This window comes from Pseudorasbora parva, chromosome 5 (genome assembly GCF_024679245.1).
Source record: "Pseudorasbora parva isolate DD20220531a chromosome 5, ASM2467924v1, whole genome shotgun sequence".
Classification (NCBI taxonomy): domain Eukaryota; kingdom Metazoa; phylum Chordata; class Actinopteri; order Cypriniformes; family Gobionidae; genus Pseudorasbora; species Pseudorasbora parva.
In genome coordinates this window covers 9,619,725-9,639,796 of record NC_090176.1, presented here as the reverse complement: position 1 = coordinate 9,639,796, position 20,072 = coordinate 9,619,725, and the positions used below count along the sequence as shown (strand labels likewise).

General features: G+C 39.1%; 1 protein-coding gene across 5 annotated transcripts in view; it reads right to left on the bottom strand.

Annotated features, from left to right (window-relative positions):
• tlk1a (tousled-like kinase 1a) overlaps window positions 1–20,072 on the bottom strand; it is a 54,326-nt gene that overhangs the window by 15,611 nt on the left and 18,643 nt on the right. For 2 of the 5 annotated variants that reach the window (XM_067443203.1, XM_067443205.1), the window contains 11 exons: window positions 14,570–14,641; window positions 10,093–10,131; window positions 9,173–9,248; window positions 8,646–8,689; window positions 5,997–6,022; window positions 5,559–5,625; window positions 5,341–5,436; window positions 3,176–3,262; window positions 2,721–2,813; window positions 1,694–1,804; window positions 848–984 (listed from right to left, as the gene is read on the bottom strand). In XM_067443203.1, coding sequence (XP_067299304.1) covers window positions 848–984; window positions 1,694–1,804; window positions 2,721–2,813; window positions 3,176–3,262; window positions 5,341–5,436; window positions 5,559–5,625; window positions 5,997–6,022; window positions 8,646–8,689; window positions 9,173–9,248; window positions 10,093–10,131; window positions 14,570–14,641 — 848 coding nt within the window. The remainder of the gene's footprint in view (window positions 1–847; window positions 985–1,693; window positions 1,805–2,720; window positions 2,814–3,175; window positions 3,263–5,340; window positions 5,437–5,558; window positions 5,626–5,996; window positions 6,023–8,645; window positions 8,690–9,172; window positions 9,249–10,092; window positions 10,132–14,569; window positions 14,642–20,072) is intronic. The other 3 variants (XM_067443206.1, XM_067443207.1, XM_067443208.1) reach the window with 3 other exon arrangements.

Genomic DNA, 20,072 nt, shown 5'->3' with positions numbered 1-20,072 from the left:
AATTTATAATCATCACTCAAACTAATGCAGGGCTCAGATTAACTGCATAACGTGTGTGTAAACCTCCAATACAACTATAAAGTAATTATTCCATCACAAATAAATCTCTCAATCAAGTGACTGTGTCTATAGTATTATAGGCAACATTATAATATTATTTTCGAATACATTTTAATATAAATTAAAAAAATGTTTTAATGATTATTGCCCCTGGTTCAGTAATAAGCTCTTGTAATAAAGTAGCAGTGGCTGGGACAGATTTTAACCATCACCTCAAGATGCAATCGAATCCTGTTTAGATGAAATAAGCTGCTCACGAACAGGTTTAAGCTTACGGATCTGTTGCTATGACAGCAAGTCCAGGATAAGCTTCAAAGAACCAAACAATCCAAGATCATGCCAAATCATCAACAGTCAAATCCAGCTAACCGAGTTAGCCACGTACGAGGAACAGACTACAGGTCTGTTATTGTCATGTCTAGGTAGCGTAATGTGGGCAGCCACCCCATTGTTTTCAAAAGTCTCCGTTTTGGTCCGTTTACACTGAAACGCGACCCCTGAGTTTTCAAACTAAAACGGGGTCTGCAGCGTTTTCGAAAGTCTTCGTTATCGTTAAAGTTTTGGTGTAATCCTTTTCTCACAGAATTAGACCAATCATAAAAACTACAGCTGTAGTCATCTTCCCAGGTGGGAACAGGCCTTTACTATAGAGATGGGTGAAAACACGAGTGGAGACAGACAAGTTATCAGAGCGCAGATCACCTGTGTTCACACATGCAAAGTATTGTATACATGTATGCTAGTATTAGAATATGTGCTTGTGATCAAACATCAGTAAGTGTCTTACTTGACGAGGTTCTGGAAGGCATATCCGTCTGTCCACTGCTCTGTAAATGAGGCTCCGTGTCTCACAGTGGTAAAATGACCCAATCGCAGTCGATCCTGCATGCTCTTCTCCCGACATGCCTGCTTCTCTTGTGTGCTCTGGACAAACACACACACTTTTAGAAAGATCTGAATCACTTCTTACTCTTTGTACCATTCTAAACTGTGCGATATTCAAGAAAATTGCGATATCTTGTTAAATAATGCGATATTCGATATGCGATACAATATAGCAATTAGTGTGTAAAATCTATTTAAATTATATTTAAAAAATTTATTTAAAAATGAAAATGAAACCATTTGCGTTTCACATTCTTTCTGGGAAAAGAAATTCTGAAAGTGACCAGCAGTGGTGTAGAAAAAATTTGTCTCACAAATTGCGTTTCGGTGTGTGTCTCAAAAAGCGCGAGTCTGCAAATCGTTGTTTTTTTTTCGCGAATTATTGCGTTTAATAACTTTTTAACATCAAGCAAAGTCACATAAGTAACATTAATGTGCCCAGTGTGACCTAAAACTTACACTTTTCACAATGTTGATGTAGCCTATTAAAATCATCCAGATATTGCGAGCCATTGCGATATGTACATTTGCGATATTTCGATAATTTAGATGTATTGCGCAGCCCTATTTTCAACCTTCTTTGAAGCTAGCGGATAAACAATGGCGTTTCACAGCAACCATATTTTAGATATTGAGGTAATAAGACTTGTAAATACACACCCTCATATCAAATACATGTTTACAGACCAGCACAGGGTCATTTTTCCGCTAAAACACTGATTTCTTAAATATCACAAGGATTCCTCACCTTTTCAATCAGAAGTTTTTTGCTCATGGTGATGCACTTGTTTAAACGTTCTTTGTACTTTTCTAGAAGCTTTTGTTGTTCATCAATTTGTCTTCTTAGATCACAGTTTGCCTGTGGAGAAGAGGAAGAGAAAATGACGTTTTTCATGTTTAAAATCTTTTTATTGTGGAATCCAACAATTTGACAATCCTTGTTACGTAACATTTATGATTCCCCAATATAAACATAAGGAAGAAAAAAAAAAAATTATAATGAAACAAAGAAATGAAAAAAAAAATGAAACAAAGAAATACACAAAGAACAAGCCAGACCAAACAGTTCCCATTAGGGTTGTCCAACAGACCCATAGTCCATCACTGATGGCTGACACATCACAATGTTGAGCCGGCAAATTACATTCAAAACTGTTCGGTGAACACAATTTGACGTTTCACTGTATTGTCTGATGCCAATTTGGTAGACCAACCCTAGTCCCCATACCTCCCACCCCACCCTAGGGACTTAAGTCATGCCACACTAATGGGACAGTCAGCTTCACACTTACTCAAACTACGCTATCAAGGTAAAGGAGAAGGGGAATCCAAGTCTTATCAAACGGATCCAGTTTGTTTAACAAATTCAGTTTGTTTTTACAGATGTAATAACCGTCCCACTGAACATTTATGGATGATATATTATACGTGTTAAAAATACTTAAAAGTTAGTGTCACAATCAGTCTGATGCAACTATAATTTGACATTAAAATTAAAATGTTTCACAGCGAATCAAATTTATAAAATAAAAGGTTTTGGTATGTGAAAAATTCTATGACACCACTGGATCAATACAGTGCAAATATTCAGATGTTGCCAAAACTGGTTCATTGGAATGTGAAGGTTTGTTTTAAAATTGCTGTCCAAAAAAACAAACAAACTACTTTTTACTACTTTAGGAAAAAGAGACTTCTCATAACAACGTCACAAAAACACAATGACAACACAATAATTGTTGAAGAGATGAAATGATTTGTCTCATGTTAATGCTCACCCGCAGCAGATCGTCTATCCTGCCCTCTTTCTTCTCCAGGTCCAGGTTCTTATTGCTCTCTATAGTGGCTAGTTTTACCACCGTCAGGTCAGTCTGCAGAAGGACAAAACACAAACAATTCAACGACTATACATTTTCATTGTTTTATAAATGTGCGTTTCTTCAACTAATCAGTAGTTGCCATAAACTAGTCATACATTTTCTGTTTATTTGTATCAGAAAATTTCACTTTTTTTCCTTTTTGATATATGAAGATATAAAAACACTCAAGGAAACATTTTGATAAACCTTGCTCTTGAGTCTTTCCAAAAGCAAGTATACTTGTTTAACCAGGAGTGTGTCATGTTAACCACAAAAAAAGTTAATTGTTGCAATCTACAGACATTTCCGTTTTAAGATGACAGCCAATCAAATTCTTGTTTCATGAGTGCAAGTGCATTAATGATCAGTCCCACCTGAACACTCTTGACTGCCATCAGTCTAGAAGAAATCACAGAGTCCCCAAAACACAGACTGGTGGGAGACGAGCTGTTTTGCCGGATCTGATCAAATACAAGATTGTACATCATTTGGTTAACCTGCGTTGTAATGAGAGGCATAAGTAGACAGTTTGTATTAAAGCCAAACTGAAACTATGCAAGTGTTGTGACGTGTGTGTGTGTGTGTGTGTGTGTGTGTGTGTATTTCTAATTAAAAATGTTAGTGGTTTATATGTGTGTGAGATGTGACTGATTATGATACACAATTAGTGAAATGAACTGAGTGAGAGGGAGGCCCAATTTACACATGGTATTATCACATCTTAGGTGAAGTTTTAGTTGTGACAGGAATTTTTTATTTAGTTTGAGTCTTTTGGTTTAAAAAGCCATTTCCTTTTAATAATCTGAATTAAGTCTATTAAACGTATCAATATTTCTACAATCGGTTGCAACACAATGTTCACACTCCAGTTTATGGTGCTGTTGTTAATGGGAGAAGAGATGAAGAAGTGCTTATACAGTTTGCTAACATATTTCGCATCCAAAAGTGTATTTAAGTCAAATTTATGCCATTCCCATTCTAGAGTGGTGCAGGTATGACATCACTTAGCAGGCTAAAACACGGAAGGGAGAAAGCATTTTAGCACTTCCGGTTCCCTCGCCCCAAAGGATTTTGTTTAATATATTAAAAACATAAATCGCCTGTCAATCGCGTCATATCTGCCTTTCCCTTGGTTTTATTCTGCAGAAGCTCTTTTCTCTTAGCAGTTTGAACATGTGACAGCAGCGCCGAGCGAACGCACAGAGTAACGTCATAACATTTTAAACACACTTAAATGTATCTAATATGATTAACAGAGCTGCTTTACCTTATACTCATGACCGGAAAAGCAGAAATAGTGTGCGCGCCCGGCGACTGTGTCCCGCCATAATAAAAGTCCCGCTGTTTGCGAGGCGGGTGTGTGTAACAATCTTCAGCGGCCTTGTTCAGCTCCACAACACTCGGTCCTGCTCTGCTTTACTACAGTAACGTTAATAACCGCATGCATGAACGTGATTTCTGCCCGAGTCCTATTTTCCACCGGCTGTGAGGTGAAGACCACATGTCCCAAGATGCTGCGCTCACACTTGGCGTCATCAAACTACGCATTTGTTTTGAATAGGCGCCCTCCAGTGGACGGAAAGTTGCATAGTGCACCTGTTCGACTCTTCGACTTGTTATGATACGGAATACCCTCGGAAGTGTTACAAGTATCTCATTTCAAAGATAGTCTGTTTCTGTATTGATACAATGTTAAGTATTTGCTCTGGCTCTTGTTATTATGCAGCTCGTTTTGCTCTGTTCTGTTGACGTTGTACAAGCAGAATGTGGTGGTTGGTCGGTGTTGTATTGTCCCGCCTCTCCTCCACTGTGATTGGACGGCTGGGTGAAAAGTGACAGTGACGAGTGCTGCGTTTTATTCAAAGTTGAACATCAACTGTTGCCGACCAGTAAAAAATGGCAAATGCTCAGTGCCTTATTATGCTCACGGCGTTTTAAAAACGCGGCACTCCCATTGAAAACCATTGAATACGCCAGCCAGCTGCGTGGAAAACCGCTTTGGTGGACACACGGCCTTAGGATTCAAAATTTATAAAAGTTGTGTTCATCTGTGATAATTATCTTGATGGACAAAACATGCGAGTATCATAAACTTGGGTTGATCACACAGCTTGTATTTAGCGATAATCCAAATGCCTATGGGAAAATCCTACTGGGTTTTTCTCAAGGGAAACTCGAGGTTGGCCTACAGTGGCGTCATACCTGCACCACTCTATTGCGCTCCGTCTGTTTGACACGTATGCGCTATTTCAGTGAAGGTTGCGAAGATGCTCGCAAGCTTTTATTTTTCCGCCATAGCTCACACTGCGTCCTCCGTTATTTTAATGTGTTTGTAGCATCAACGTGAATATTCTTCTCAAAACAGCACAATATAACAGTGATAAAATAAGAGACCCGCCTCAAGAAATCTGATCAAAATGCTGATGCATGTTACTACCGGGTGAAAACAGACGTCTGTCTGCCGGTGATCAGATCATACAAGACAGCTCTTAATACCAGGTGTACGCAGGGTCAGAAAGAGTGTGTGTGAGAGACGTACGCTGGATCCAGGTGCAGAGTGGGAATGTGAGTTCTGGGGTGAGCGGATGACAGGCGGTAAACCTCTTACTGGACTGGACCCATTACCACCCTGAAACTACAGAAAGAAAAAAATAAACAAATCATATCGCTTGAAATTATGATCCATGTAAGCACATCTAGACACCACTCCACTTAACACCATATGAAGAGGAAGTGGAGAAAAAAATGAGCACAAACCTTCGAGCTCATGTGCATCGTCAACACATGAGGTTTTAATGTGCATAATATCAATGAGATTTGAGATCTGCGGCAGAAGGCAAGATATTCAGAAGACTTGAAATTTACTGCACAAGTTTTTTTTTTTTTTTTATGGGGGGGGATTATTGTATGCTTTCACAGCATGGAACAAAGCAGCTTGGACACCGTTATAAATGTTTGCTTTTGTTTTGACAATTATAAGTTGAACACTCAAATTTAGCTCAAATCTGGGAGACGGGGAGAGAGTCGGGAAACCTTGTTTGAAAAGAATCATTTGATATTTTAGCAATGCTGCTTGATGTTGGAAGCACAAAAATTGTACATTACTACACACACAAAGACAGAATCAAATTAAAACTGACACCATTACCATTTTCAATAAATGTAATTTTACTAATAATAAATTGTTGTTCTTACTTTGTTTGACTCATCAGTTTGTTATTCTAAAGAAATGAAAAACCTTTCATTAATGAAATGTTTCTCCACCTCTAAAATGACTTTTGATGTAACCAATACTGCTAGGGTGGGAAAATTATATAAATCATATTTATTAAAAATAATACTTTTCACAATTCAATCCAATCAAGTCTATCCTAAATTATTTTGTTCCAAATTTTCTGTTTTGCTTGGAAAAATGTGAAATATGCTACAAATGCTGTTTCACACTTGTAACCCTCTGGTGCTGCTCCGCGTGGCGGTCAAAAATGGCTGAATTGTTTTTTATTTCAAAGAAATAAATGTACTACATTTATGTTTTTTATTTAATATTTTGTAGATTTTATGGTACTATATTATATTTAAGGAATAATTATCCATATATTTATCCACTAATACTAATGGTAATCTATTTATTACCTTTATTACCAAACTTAAGTTTGGTCTCTTTTTAAAAATAAAATGTTTGGCAGATTATTGCTGAAGTGGCAAAAAGCTAAAATAGTGAAACTGAAAAATGTTATAAAAGTTGCGGTTGCACGATAACGCAGGCATTAAGCGCAAGCGGACTCGCGCATTGTTTTCTGTGTGTACACACAGAGCCGCGCTGACAGCACATAATCCTCTTTTTCTTTTTTCTTTTGAGCTTAAACAGACACGTACACGTAAAAGGAAGTCAAACTGCCCGTCTCTGCGAGTATCCTTGTTAACACATTCGGTTATGTGTTGTAAACAATTAAAAAAGAAAATGGATGAGTGTCAGCGTGTCATTTATATTAGGTCCGTGCATTCGCCTTAAAGGGACAGCAGCCTAATGTACCGCAGATGTTTGTCACCACTGATTAAACGCCATCACAACAAAAGAGAAATTACTTTTGCAATAAAATTAATTATATTAGTTTTAGAGAGAAGACCGTTTTTAACATTTTACATTTGTTTATTAACCTCTTAACTTGCGTCCCTATTTTTGAGAATTTTCTGAAAAGGACATACCCAAATAAAAATATCTGCAGCTATTAAACCCTATAATCTATATTCATAAAGCTGGTCTTATTTTAAACTAGAGACTGGAAATTTTGTTACCCAAGAGTCATAATAACTCAAAGTAGTATAGGAACAAATATACATGCATCATGTATATTTTAAAACAAGGTAAAATATACATGATGCAAGTGATTGAAATTCACTTTCACAAAATGTATGAGACTTTAATGTTAAAGGCCTGAAAATAACCTAAATATAAAACTAAATGTCTGATTATGTTTTGAATCAAATATGATAATGATTCTCTCAAAAATGTAGCTTCTGTAAGCTTTTATGTCAACAAAAGACTAGGCGTCCTTTCGAAAAAGCCCATTTATTTCAGAACATTTGTATTGTAAATGCTGAAGAGTAGTCAATTATAAATTGTTAAGAGTAGTTTTTCATTAAAATAAATCTGCAATATACTACTAATTATAATGGATAAACAGTTATTGAAAAACAGCAACTATTTACAGTTTTTAAATAAAAAAATAATTTAGTTGATAAAAACAGTATGCAAGCTGCGATTAGGCGTGTGCACAAACTTGCAGGCATGTGATGGTGTGTAGATGCTGAATGAAGACGAAAGCACTAGTAGTATCTGTTTAAATATAATTGCGCAAGATGACGCCTTTTGATTGGTTACTACGTCCATCCATCAAAACTTTGCTGGCAAAGCACTGACTGGCTTTATTCAATGAAAACCATGGGTGCTTTGATTGACAGCTCGTGAGCCAGTAATGCGCTTCCTGTATATAATGAGTGACCAGAAAGCCTGTGATTAAAGGAGTGAGACCTGGGAGGATTCATATTCAGCGGAAGAGTCTAAGCTTGCAGGGGAGACCATCAGAAACTGATTAGAATCGATATTTTGTTGAAAATGGACATGGCTGATTACTCTAACTCAAAACGCTCACGCAAACAAAGGAGGATTTTTTGTTTCCTCCCCCTTTTTTTAGTTGCGTTGGATTAAAAAGTGGGATGCATTTTGAAGAGTGGACCCTTCCACTGCCATGTATGCTGGTGATACTTAAGAGTCACCCGATCTGATCTGCATGATAGGAAATGAAAGATGAGTACTGAGTTTAATTATGTTGATGTTCAAATGGCTTTTCATTTAACCCTTTCCTCCCTGGTGTATTTATTGCAAAAACCTTGAGTGTTTTAGCTTTAAAATGATGCACCGCTGTGGGTTAAGAGGTTAAACTGTTAGATTTAGGCTACCTGAAATAAGCACTGCTTATTTCAAATGTACCTTTCTTCTGTTGTATTTAGCTATGCTTGTAATGTGTTTATTATTTTCTATGTAGATCTGCTCCCCTACAAAATCACCCAAATGAATGATGAATTCTTTTCAAATAGAGCTATTCAAATCATCTGGTGAAACTGTTTAATAAATCGCAGAAAAACAAAATATTGCAATGTAAGTTTTTTCAAATACCTAATTGAAGTTTATGTTTATTATGGAAAATGCATAAAATTGGCTGAACAGCATCAGAGGGTTAAAACAATATAGTCCAAGTTGCAGTGAATATGTCAGATCCGCAACTCATTCATACAATGCCAAAGATTTATCATATCTTTCCCAAATTACTGGAAGATACTCACATCAAAATAATCACTAATTTTCGGTCCCCGAATGACGGATTTTCCTATGAGGGGGGAAAAAAAAGACATATGATTAAGCATATAAAGCAACATGTAAAGAACATACTAGAAAACACAGAGAGACAGAGAGAGAGAGACAGAGAGAGAGAGAGAGAGACCGAGAGAGAGACCGAGAGAGACCGAGAGAGACCGAGAGAGACCGAGAGAGACCGAGAGAGACCGAGAGAGACCGAGAGAGAGACCGAGAGAGAGAGACCGAGAGAGAGAGACCGAGAGAGAGAGACCGAGAGAGAGAGACCGAGAGAGAGAGACCGAGAGAGAGAGACCGAGAGAGAGAGACCGAGAGAGAGAGACCGAGAGAGAGAGACCGAGAGAGAGAGACCGAGAGAGAGAGACCGAGAGAGAGACCGAGAGAGAGAGACCGAGAGAGAGAGACCGAGAGAGAGAGAGACCGAGAGAGAGAGAGAGAGAGACCGAGAGAGAGAGAGAGACAGAGAGAGAGGAGACAGACAGACACAAGCATTTACCCTGACTGCTTTCTGATTGGTTGTCAGCTTTCCTCTTCCTGCCCCGTGATGATTCAGAGTGCTTCTTTTCAGGAGTCTATAAATGAGAGATATTACATTCATACACTATTTGTTATGAAATTTATTCTGGTCTTATTTTACACTCGATGAACGATAACGCTGGCCTCAGCAAGCAGTGAGCACCACATTTAAATTCATAGTCTCCTGAGAGCAAATCATACAATCTTTGAATATCAGCTCAGAGTAAAACGAGACATATTGTGTGTCTTCAAACAGTATTTAATGACTCTTGAGTCTAATTGACTCTAAGAATATCTCTAATGTGAGAGTGCATAATCCAGGGCCGGGACCAATAATCACAGTCTATTTTCTCCCTCACTAGGGAAAGGATGCAGAAATATCCTGCTCTTTTCAGCACAGACAAAGAGGGGTGTGCTGCCAAGGGCATCTTTGCATTCTGATCAGAGAGGAGTTCTTGCTCACTGGCTTGGACTGAAACCTCCACATCTGCCACCAAACTACGGCCCAGATTTTGATACCCACACACCGATATAACACTATTAAGTGATAAACTGTGTCCTACACATGCAGTTAAAAAGAAATGCTGCCTCATCTATATGTTGATTAAAATGCTAATCTCTTTATAGCGGAGAAACCGAGAGAGGGTTTCCAAAATAGATGTGGTTAAACTCCGCCCTGTGTATTATAAAAAGCTCCATCGTGTTAATTTTACAATCTAAGCTTAATTTGGGGTTGTTGTAGAAATGATAAACTCTCCTGTGGGCTAGACCGGTGCATATTTAGAAACCATGCCATAACCCTCCAAAGAGAGGGCTGTCGATGTGATTGAACCCAGAGCCTCCAAAAGCATCATTCATGTCTCTATTCAATTCTCATATGACTGGGACAGAGAGACTTACTGAATACGCAGGAGAACTTCCTCTTTTCCCATCAGATCCCTGCAACAAAGACAGAGGAAGAGAGAGTGAGAGGAGAGGAAACGAAAAAAGAACAAAATGAGAAAGGACAAAGAAAATAAAGGAAAGAGACATTTAAATAAAAAACCAAATGGAATGATGAATAAAAGGGAAAGAAAATAAGAGAATAAGAAAAAAAATAGGAAAAGGTAAAAAGGATAAAATGAAGGTAAAAATAAAAAGGATATGAAAAAGGAAGCGGAGGGGAAAGGAAACGAGAAAACAAAAGGAAACCAAAAGAGGAGAGGATAAAGAAAATAACAAAATGAAGGATGAAGATAAGGAGAAAATTAAGGGAAAATAGAAAAAGGAAACGGGAAAGAAAGGATAAAGGAAATGAGAAAAAAAAATGGTAAACAAAAGACGAAAAGGAAATGGAAAAATTAAATAGTTCAAGGAAAACAAAAAGTGAAAATATTAGGAAAAGGAAACCGATAAAGAGGGGAGGGGAGGGGAGGGGAGGGGAGGGGGAAGGGAAGGGAAGGGAAGGGAAGGGAAGGGAAGGGAAGGGAAGGGAAGGGAAGGGAAGGGAAGGGAAGGTGAAATGGAAAACAAAAGAGGAAAAGGAAATGAAAGCAAAAGTAGAACCAAGATCAAAATACAAGGAAAATGGTAAAGAAAATGTGGAAATGATGGAAAAGGCAAATCATAGGATAAGGAAAATCAAAGGAAAAGAAAAGAAAATGCGAGAATAAAAACTCAGGAAAAAATGATAGAGAGAAAAGGACTGGAGAAATTGAATAAGGAAATGGGGAGGAAAGGAAATGACAGAAAGAGAATATAAAATGGAAAACAAATTTAAAAAGACAAAATTCATACGCAAAGGAAATCATAAAGAAAATGTGGAAATGAGAAGGGAAATCAAAAGAAAGGAAACGAGGGAAATGAGGGAATAAAAACAAAAAGAAGAAAATATTAGGGAAAGGAAAATGGTAAAGGGAAAGGAAAACAAAAGGGGACAGTCTAAGGAAAAGGAGAGGAGTGTTTTTCGATGCGAGCGGGTCAGGAGCTGCAGACTACAGGACTGAAGCTGGTGTTTATAATTAGCCCTCAGTGACAATGACAGAATGTCACGGTGGCCCTAACGAGCCGGCTCAGGCTCATATTGATGTTCTGCACGCTCCAAACTGGCACTTTTGGGTCACAATGGCCACAAGCTCCGAACAAGCAACATAAAGAAGCACGAGGAAGCCTACCACCACTGCAATACAATTACTAAAGCTCAAATAAGAAGAGCCTACTGAGAAACCAAGGCAAATATCCCTCAATCCATGCACTCTCTTCAACTGCCTGTGTTCACTCGACGAGTCTGCGCATGAAGCCTTCTGAAATATGACGATTGCATAATCTTCATTCCTGTCACTGAAAATGTAAATCCTTGATATATATTCAAAAACCATCATGAATATGCAAATCATCCTGCATTAAATGAGTCATGTGCTTCAGGCTGCAGGTGTGTGAGGCTGTGATTAGTGTTCAGGGGATTATGGGTAATCTAGTGTATATAGGCTGAGGTGGGGCCTTAATGGAGGTTTTGTTGCTGTGTATGTAGTAATGTGAGTGAAAGTCTGACAGTGGTGTGTGTGTGTGGGGGGGAGCTCTAATGCAGTGGGTGTATGTGTGTGACAGGTGTGTGTGTGTGTCTCTCTACAGTATCTAGGTGTCTGACATCTGGCATAATAAGCAGCTCACAGCCACATGAGAGGAGTTTATTCTCAACCTCCCAGTCCACTTTCTCTCTCCCTTCATAACTCGCTTCATTGGCTTCCTCCTTCTCTTGCTCTGATTTATGTCACAGCAGGTGTGTTGTGCGGGGGGAGGGGAGGACAATTCATTTTACCATGATGCTTCGTGTGTGTGTACGTGTACATGTGTAGTGCTTTGCCTGCTGATGGTTTAACTATTGGGGGTTATGACAGATGCCAACCCAGCTTGAGTCTGCTACAAAACCTAAACACACACACAGAGAGTGACACAGCATCCTCTATGAGGCATAAGCACAACGCTCAGCACACACAGAACTAGAGCTTCATTACAGGGAACATTTCCCATCGGCCAAAGTCACACACACACACACACACACCAATTTCTCTGTAACGCTTTGATTCAAAGAAAACACAGCAGAACGTCTCTGCGCCATCTGCTGAACTATGAACCAAGTTATTAACAACAGCTTTCATCAGGACTCAACCGTGAGCGCTTTAGAAAAAGCATATCCATTACGGATCTCAGTTTGGGCGCAAATGCTTCAGTGCATCAATTAACGCTTTACTGATCTATGCATTTCTTTGGATGAGAGCTGTACAGAAACAATCACATGCTTTATGATTCAGAAACTTCCAGTGCGGACAGCTTCACGGATTACAGTAGGAGCAAGAGCACCTAAATGCCTACATGGAAATTAACATCTTGAAGATTGATTCACATGACTCTGAAATAGTATTTTCTGAGTTGTTTGCAGACTCAAAACAGGATGGAGACCTCCTTTCTTGGGAATAGACCTTTTGAACAGGAATGAAAACAAGGCTGTGAGGGACAGAAGTACAGAGCATTCAATCAAGGACCTTTATACAGTGCTTGCCATTATTAAGACTGTAAATCTATCCCTCACAGGCTTGTTTTCGTCCATGATTCATTTTATATGGCATCTAACCTGACTACGGTCTATAACTGAGAATAAAAGCTGTGTTCACAACCATTGCTCTTGAATGCCACTGAAAACAAGTACTTACTCAAAATTCACTAATAAAAGAATCACAAGCAGAAAATGGCCATCAACTGACATTTCTGACTAGGTTAAGTGACTACTTCTCTTCAAGGGTTTGATCAATCAGAAATCAAACTTCTGTCATTAGTTATTCACCCTCATGTCCTTCCAAACCTTTAAGACCTTTGTTCATCTTCAGAACACAAATGAAGATATTTTTTGATGAAATCAGAGAGCGTTTTTGACCCTCCATGGACCGCAACTTAATTAATAGACATCATTAAAACTGTCCATGTGACGATCAACCTTAAATGTTGCGACGCAATGAGAATACTTTTTGTGCCCAAAAAAATAAAACAAAATAACGACTTTATTCATCAATTTCTTCTAGTCTGTGTCAGACTCTTACGCTGTTGACGTATGTGTAAAGCGTGCAGCGCTTCACTGTGCACAATGCACACTTCACATGATGTCAACAGCGTAAGAGTGACACAGACTAGAGGAAATCAATGAATAAAGTCGTTATTTTGTTTGTTTTTTGCACACAAAATTCTCATCGTTTCATAACATTAATGTTGACTCACTGGAATCACATGGACGAATTTAGCGATGTTTTTCGTTTCTTTTGGGCCTTGAAAGTGCTAATTGAATTGCTATCCATGAAGGGTCAGAGAGCTCTTAGATTTCGTCAAAAACATCTTAATTTATGTTCCGAAGATGAACACAGGACTTACGGGTGTCGAATGACATTAGGGTGAGGAATTAATGACAGAATTTTCCTTTTTGGGTGAACTATCCCAATAAAAGTAAAGAAAATACTGTCATTATTTACTCACCCTAATGTCTTCCAAACACTTTGTGTGTGCGTGTGTGTGTGTTAGAGATTTATGTCCCTCCATTGAAAGTCCACGGCTCTTAAATCAAGACTCTTCAATGACACTGTAAAAAAGTAATTTTACTTCAAGTCTTCTGAAGAGACTCCATCACTTTGTGTTGAACAGATTTAATTTCATCATTAACATCATATGGTAAACAGAAGCTCGACCGTACTTACTTGACATGAGAACAAACGTCATTGGTTCTTGCACATTAAGCAAGCACATTTGAGCTTCTGTTTACCACATTTGATGTTAATGATGAAATTAAATCTGTGCTCAATGTATAGGAGTTGATGAATGTTTATATGTGAATAAAAGCCTAAATGAAATCTGTTCATCATATGCGCATGTCTCTCTCTTGGATTAAACGTCTCGATCCATATGGATTACTTTTGAAATGTCAGTTTTGATTGCAGACTTTTACTGAAGGAACAGGAATCTCACAGGTTCTATTAAAATGATCTTCATTTGAGTTTTGAAGATGAATGGGCTTGACAGGAGATGAGGGTGAGTAATTAATGACAGAATTTTCATTTTTGGGTGAACTATCCCTTTAATTGGCCAATAAATTGCTGGCTTGGCTAATGATGTTAATTTGCAAATTATAAAACATCATCTGATTAATCAGTCAGGGTAATAACATCAGTCTATGGCGAACTGTTATGAATTAATGTAATAAATCATGATGTGTATTGTAATGTAATAGCCAGCACTAATTATTTCCCACTGAATATTCTGTTTGGACATATGCCACAATATATAACAGTAATTTGGTTTAAAGGTGTCGGTATAACAACACTTAAAAACAACAACAACAACAACAACAACAACTCACCTCTGACTCTTTATCACTGGAGGATCCCAGACTACCAAAACTGTGATTGGAACATTCGTTGTTTGTCAGGGTCTGTACAGGAGAAACGCATTTACATGAATCAATGCAGATGGGAGTAAAGGCGGACGAATATGAGACATTCATGCAGCAGGTGTAATGAATTAATGATTTGACAACTTCAAGGAGGGGACAGTTCTATAAGCAAGAATACATCAAACAGCAGTAGAGAATCGGGTGTTTCAGTGTGAGGTCCACTGTAACCTGACATGAACCTCACGGTCAGAATGGCCTCCTTTTCAGAAAAGCTTATTACAAAAGTAGGAAGACATGAGTCTCTTCCGTGAACATTTAACACACACACACAGCCTTGTCAAACAGAATTCAGAGGGGAAAAAAAGCCCCGTCTGCATCCAGTGTTTGTGTAACATCCTGTCTAGTCCAACTGTGATTGTCAAAGTGAAGCGAAGCATTTAAACATGTTTTCATAGTCTTCATAGTAAAAAAGTAACTTTTAGCTTTTGTGTTTTAATTATTTATATTTAATATGCAGATGCAATATCCCTCCAAAAAGCACCCCACTGACTCTATAATGATTCATTATTTTAAGTTGAAAATTCTTGCATTGTATAATCTCACAGAAAAACTAAATATCGCAATTTTATCTACTATCAGTCTAATATCCAGCCTAATAACATGCTTCCATTCTCGATGATATCTAAAAGCAGCCCACATTCTTATGTTTTTTTTTTTTAAACTTTATCAATTAAGGTGATAAGAGACATGGAGCAGGGACCACAGATAGAAAATGTATCAAACAGAGCTATATTTTAAGCATATCGCCTTCAATATTAAAGGTCCCATGGCATGACATTTTTTATTTTATGAGATTTTTCAACATTAATATGAGTTCCCCTGGCCTGAATATTGTCCCCAAGTCGCTATTTTGATCAGTATAAAACGAGATCTGGCTGTCTTTCTCTGTCTTTGAGAAACTGAGAGCTCAGATGAGCTGATCTTGAATTCTCCTGTTATGACGTCATACCAGGAAAGGTTACCGCCCCTTTCTCTGCTTTGCCCTCCCAGAGAATTAGTAGAGAAAGGAGTCAGTTTTATCAGTGGATGTCAGCAGCACAGGCTTTATCATACGGATTCAACAGCACCGCCACAAACAGTGAGTAACAGTGTTCATTAATGCCTGATCTGGGATCAGTGAGTTCTGATGTGTAGCTAATCATTCAAGTTCACACAGACTTTCTTTCTAAATCGTTTAAAACTGTTAGTCCTGCAGCTGGCCGTCTTGATGCATCAGTGAAGCAAGCCAGTGACTAAAACCATCAACTTCATGTCACTTCTGTTAGCAGCATGAAACAAATCTGTTATTTAAATTATTAAACTAGAGAGAGCATTCAAGAAAGAACACTTTATAATGTTCGGATTGGTCAATCACACGGTTGAATGACGCTGCTCATTATGCTCAACAGAAGCTCTTACTGTATTCATGTCGATGTCTTGTTTGTTGTTAGCTGTGGTGAAAGTATTTTGTGAGAGAAATAACGTTGCAAAGTTCACTCGTGTTTATTCAGAGCTCTCAGATACAAACAAAATAAATGCGTGCTCTCAAAAACTCGGTAGAATAACACCTCCTCAGCAATCTTTCCCCAGCTCCGTTTCCCTCTGTCTCTCTCGACTGGCAGCGCTGCAGCTGCTCGTGCCCATAGACAGTAAAAGAAATGGACAGAGCGATCCCATTGACTTCAACGGCGGAAAGTGAGGTCAGTAAAGGAGCACTCACTTCCTGATGGCTGAGCGAACTGCGCAGGCTCAGACTGAGCTTGAGGACGTAGATGTGACGTGAGCCTCCTGTCTGACAGCTGTAGGTCTTCTAGTAGTTGTGGAAAGTGAAATCTGAATCACGTTGTTTAAATGTTTTCTCCCATTGCTTTTGGCTCACTATGGGCTTCTCTCCATTCTTCTCCCTTGACTTTATCAGACTTTATGTCTCCACGTCCCCCCGACTGTCTCATAGACAGTAAAAGATTGCCTGCGAGCGTCTCCTCAGGTCTATACGGTAATTTCTCAACTGTGCGACAGAGTCGCGTTGGTAATGATGCAATCGTTAGCCTATTTTTACAAAAACAGCTTCTGCGGGGCGATTGTGTAAGATACAAGGTAATGGAGCCTTTTATGCATTGTCGTGTTTCTTTAGAAATAAACAATGGACAAATGGAGTCTTTAAACGCCTCAGATGTAAAGTTATTCACTGTCAAAGTGACTCAAAAATGAATAGGAGTCAATGGGATGCTAACCGCAGGTGATGGCTTGGTTAGCAATGGCAGCCCCTATGGGTGGAACGCTTTCCGAGCGCTAGATTACCCCCTTGCTCGTGCCTGACTAAACCACGCCCCCATTCGCACGTTATCTAATTTTAAATCTAAAGATGTCAGCCAATCACAACAGTGGGTGTTTTCACTGAAGACTCACAGCAGACACGCCTCTTGAAACAGAGCATTCTAAACAGAGGGCTAATATCAGTATAGAAAAAAACACCTTTTATTTCTAAATTATGAAATTTTTTATGTAAAAACCATACTATCAATATAAGTACACCCCAGGAAACATTATTAACGGTAACACAGACTAATTGCAGCAATCCTAGTTGATACAAATATTTTTCTATTAATCTATCAGTCTGTATTTACATTGCATATATATATTTTGACATGCCATATTTTTGTCCCGCACTAGTTATCACCATGTCAATTGCAAATAGTGTTTATTTTAATTAAATGTAATTATGATGTAGATGTCGCTTCCGAAATTTGCCAGTGTGTAATCCTCTTACCAGCATGAAAAACAATGGATTTATATGTGGCCTCAAAAGCTCACAAATAACACTCCCTTTACAATGACTAAAAAGCTGTTTTATTTGTGCAATCTCACAAAGTAGCGTTAAAGCCACTAAAGTGGTCTACACTTTACAAATAATCAATTTAATCAATTATTAAAATAGTTGTCAACTAATTTAGTCATCGATTAGTTGGTAAATCACTTTTATTTGCAGAATTTAATTTTTAACTTTTATTTTACCTCTGACAGAAAACAAAACAATAATTATAATCTGCAAAACTTGAAATGGCTCAGTGATTTACTTCAGAGAGCAAGTACTAAACACAATCATATGTTAGTGTCACTGTCTCTTGATGATGGATCATGTGGTCAAGAAGTTGTCAGTGATCAAAATATTGATGAAAATGAGTTTGGAGAATATGCTGGAGATTGCGAATATGAGGCAGATGCTGAATATACTGGTAAACGAGCTCTGACGAGGTCATATGATGATGGTATTAAACATCTGCTCAAACTGAATCCTTCCAAGCTCCAAAAGGTAACGAAATATGTTTTATTTTATTCTTCTGTAAGTGTTACTCTAAAATCAGGAGTTTTATATATTATCACGACAGGTAGAGGTCTATCCATGTTAAATATAGATCTGGGTCGCTAACGACCTGAATATGTAAGCATGTTTGGTGAAACAGTCATGCATTTAAGGGTTAATTGCATTTTATTTAATTTTATTTAATTACATTTTATTTTATTTAATAACTTTTATGTCAAAGATACAGGAGACACATAGCAGCCAATACAATCTGTTGTTTAATATCTGCTTGTATTGCCTCATGACTGATGAAAAATTTGCTTTGTGTGCAGTAGAATTTTGATGCATCACAATGCATCGTAGAATCGAATTGAATCGAATCGTTACCTGGTGAATCGTAATCGAATCGAATCGTGAAGGCAGTGCCAATGCACACCCCTACAAACAATCTATTTAAACTATGGATTTGAAGCAAAACAATGGTTAATTTGTGGTTACCACTGAATAACCACAATAAGCCTGTTATTTATTATTATTATTTTTTTAGATTCTGACTAAATGAAACGTACTCGGTTACTTTCGTAACCTCGGTTCCCTGAGAGAGAGGAACGAGTATTACGTATGGGAAAACTCCTTTTCTCGAGAATATGAAGCAAAACTTTAATAAAGGTATCCATGTAAAGCGCAGTGCCGCTGAACGGCCATAACTCAGCGCGAGGAGCGCTCTGATTGGCCGGGCCACGGCAACTGCATGAACCTATGGTGAGGCGGCTGAGAGGAACGAGCCAATGGGGGGCGTTCCAGAAGCCCGCCGAAAAAAGGTGCTTATATTTGCATACAGGAGGCTATATAAAGCCCTGATTTCGCCATAGGTGTCAGGTTTTTAGATCGACTGAAGCGATACCTGAGAAGCATAAACACGGCACGGAACGTAATACTCGTTCCTCTCTCTCAGGGAACCGAGGTTACGAAAGTAACCGAGTACGTTCCCTTTCGAGAGAGGTTCCTCGTATTACGTATGGGAACACAATGTAAAGCGCCGTGTGTGCTGACTGACCCAGTATACCCAAGCACATGTAAATAACCCCCGAGACACCGAAGAGGCGGCTATAAGGGGGGATGAAGAACCGGAAGAGTCGGTTCATTTGAACGGCTGATCGGACATAGTCGGATCTTATGATAAATGAAAGTGCTTAAGGACTGAAGTGTACAGGCCAAAACTAAAGGCAATCTGTTTACCAGGGTCAAGATAGAGCCTAAATGGAGAGAAGCCCTGCTTGTAGAGCTGGAACCTCCAATTTATAGAATCTGATAAAAGTGGACGGAGAGGCCCAGCCTGCCGCCGCACAGATATCTTCCAAAGAAATGCCACACGACCAAGCCCAAGATGAGGCCATGCCTCTAGTGGAGTGGGCTTTAACGCCTATAGGGCAAGTCAGGTTTTTAGACTCATATGCCAGCGAGATAGCGTCCACTATCCAGTGTGAGAGTCTTTGCTTCGTGACAGCACAACCTTTAGTGCGGCCGCCGAAGCAGACAAACAGCTGGTCCGACTGCCTGAAGGGGGAGGAGCGCTCCAGATACAGTCTCAGAGCTCTGACCGGGCAGAGCAGATTCGCGTCCTGTTCACCCTGAGATACGGGTAAAGGAAGCAGAGTAATAACCTGTGCTCTAAAAGGGGTAGAAAGCACTTTGGGTATAAAACCATGTCTCGGTTTAAGAACAACTTTGGAGTTGTTGGGCCCGAACTCGAGACAGGACGGATTCACTGAGAGTGCGTGTAAGTCACTCACACGTTTAACCGAGGCCAGAGCCAGCAGAAACGCAGTTTTGAATGATAAAAGCTTTATGGTCGCGGTCTGGAGAGGCTCGAAGGGGGGACCCTTCATAGCGTCTAGAACCACCGCGAGGTCCCAAATAGGGACCGAAGGGGGGCGAGGGGGGTTCAATCTCCTGGCCCCTTTAAGAAAACGTACAATGAGCTCACTTTTCCCTAGTGAATGTCCCGCGACCTGAGCGTGGTTAGCTGCTATGGCGGCGACATAAACTTTGAGCGTGGAGGGGGAACGACCCGCGTCCAGTAGCTCTTGGAGAAAAGCGAGCACTTCTGTTATCTCGCATGAGCGT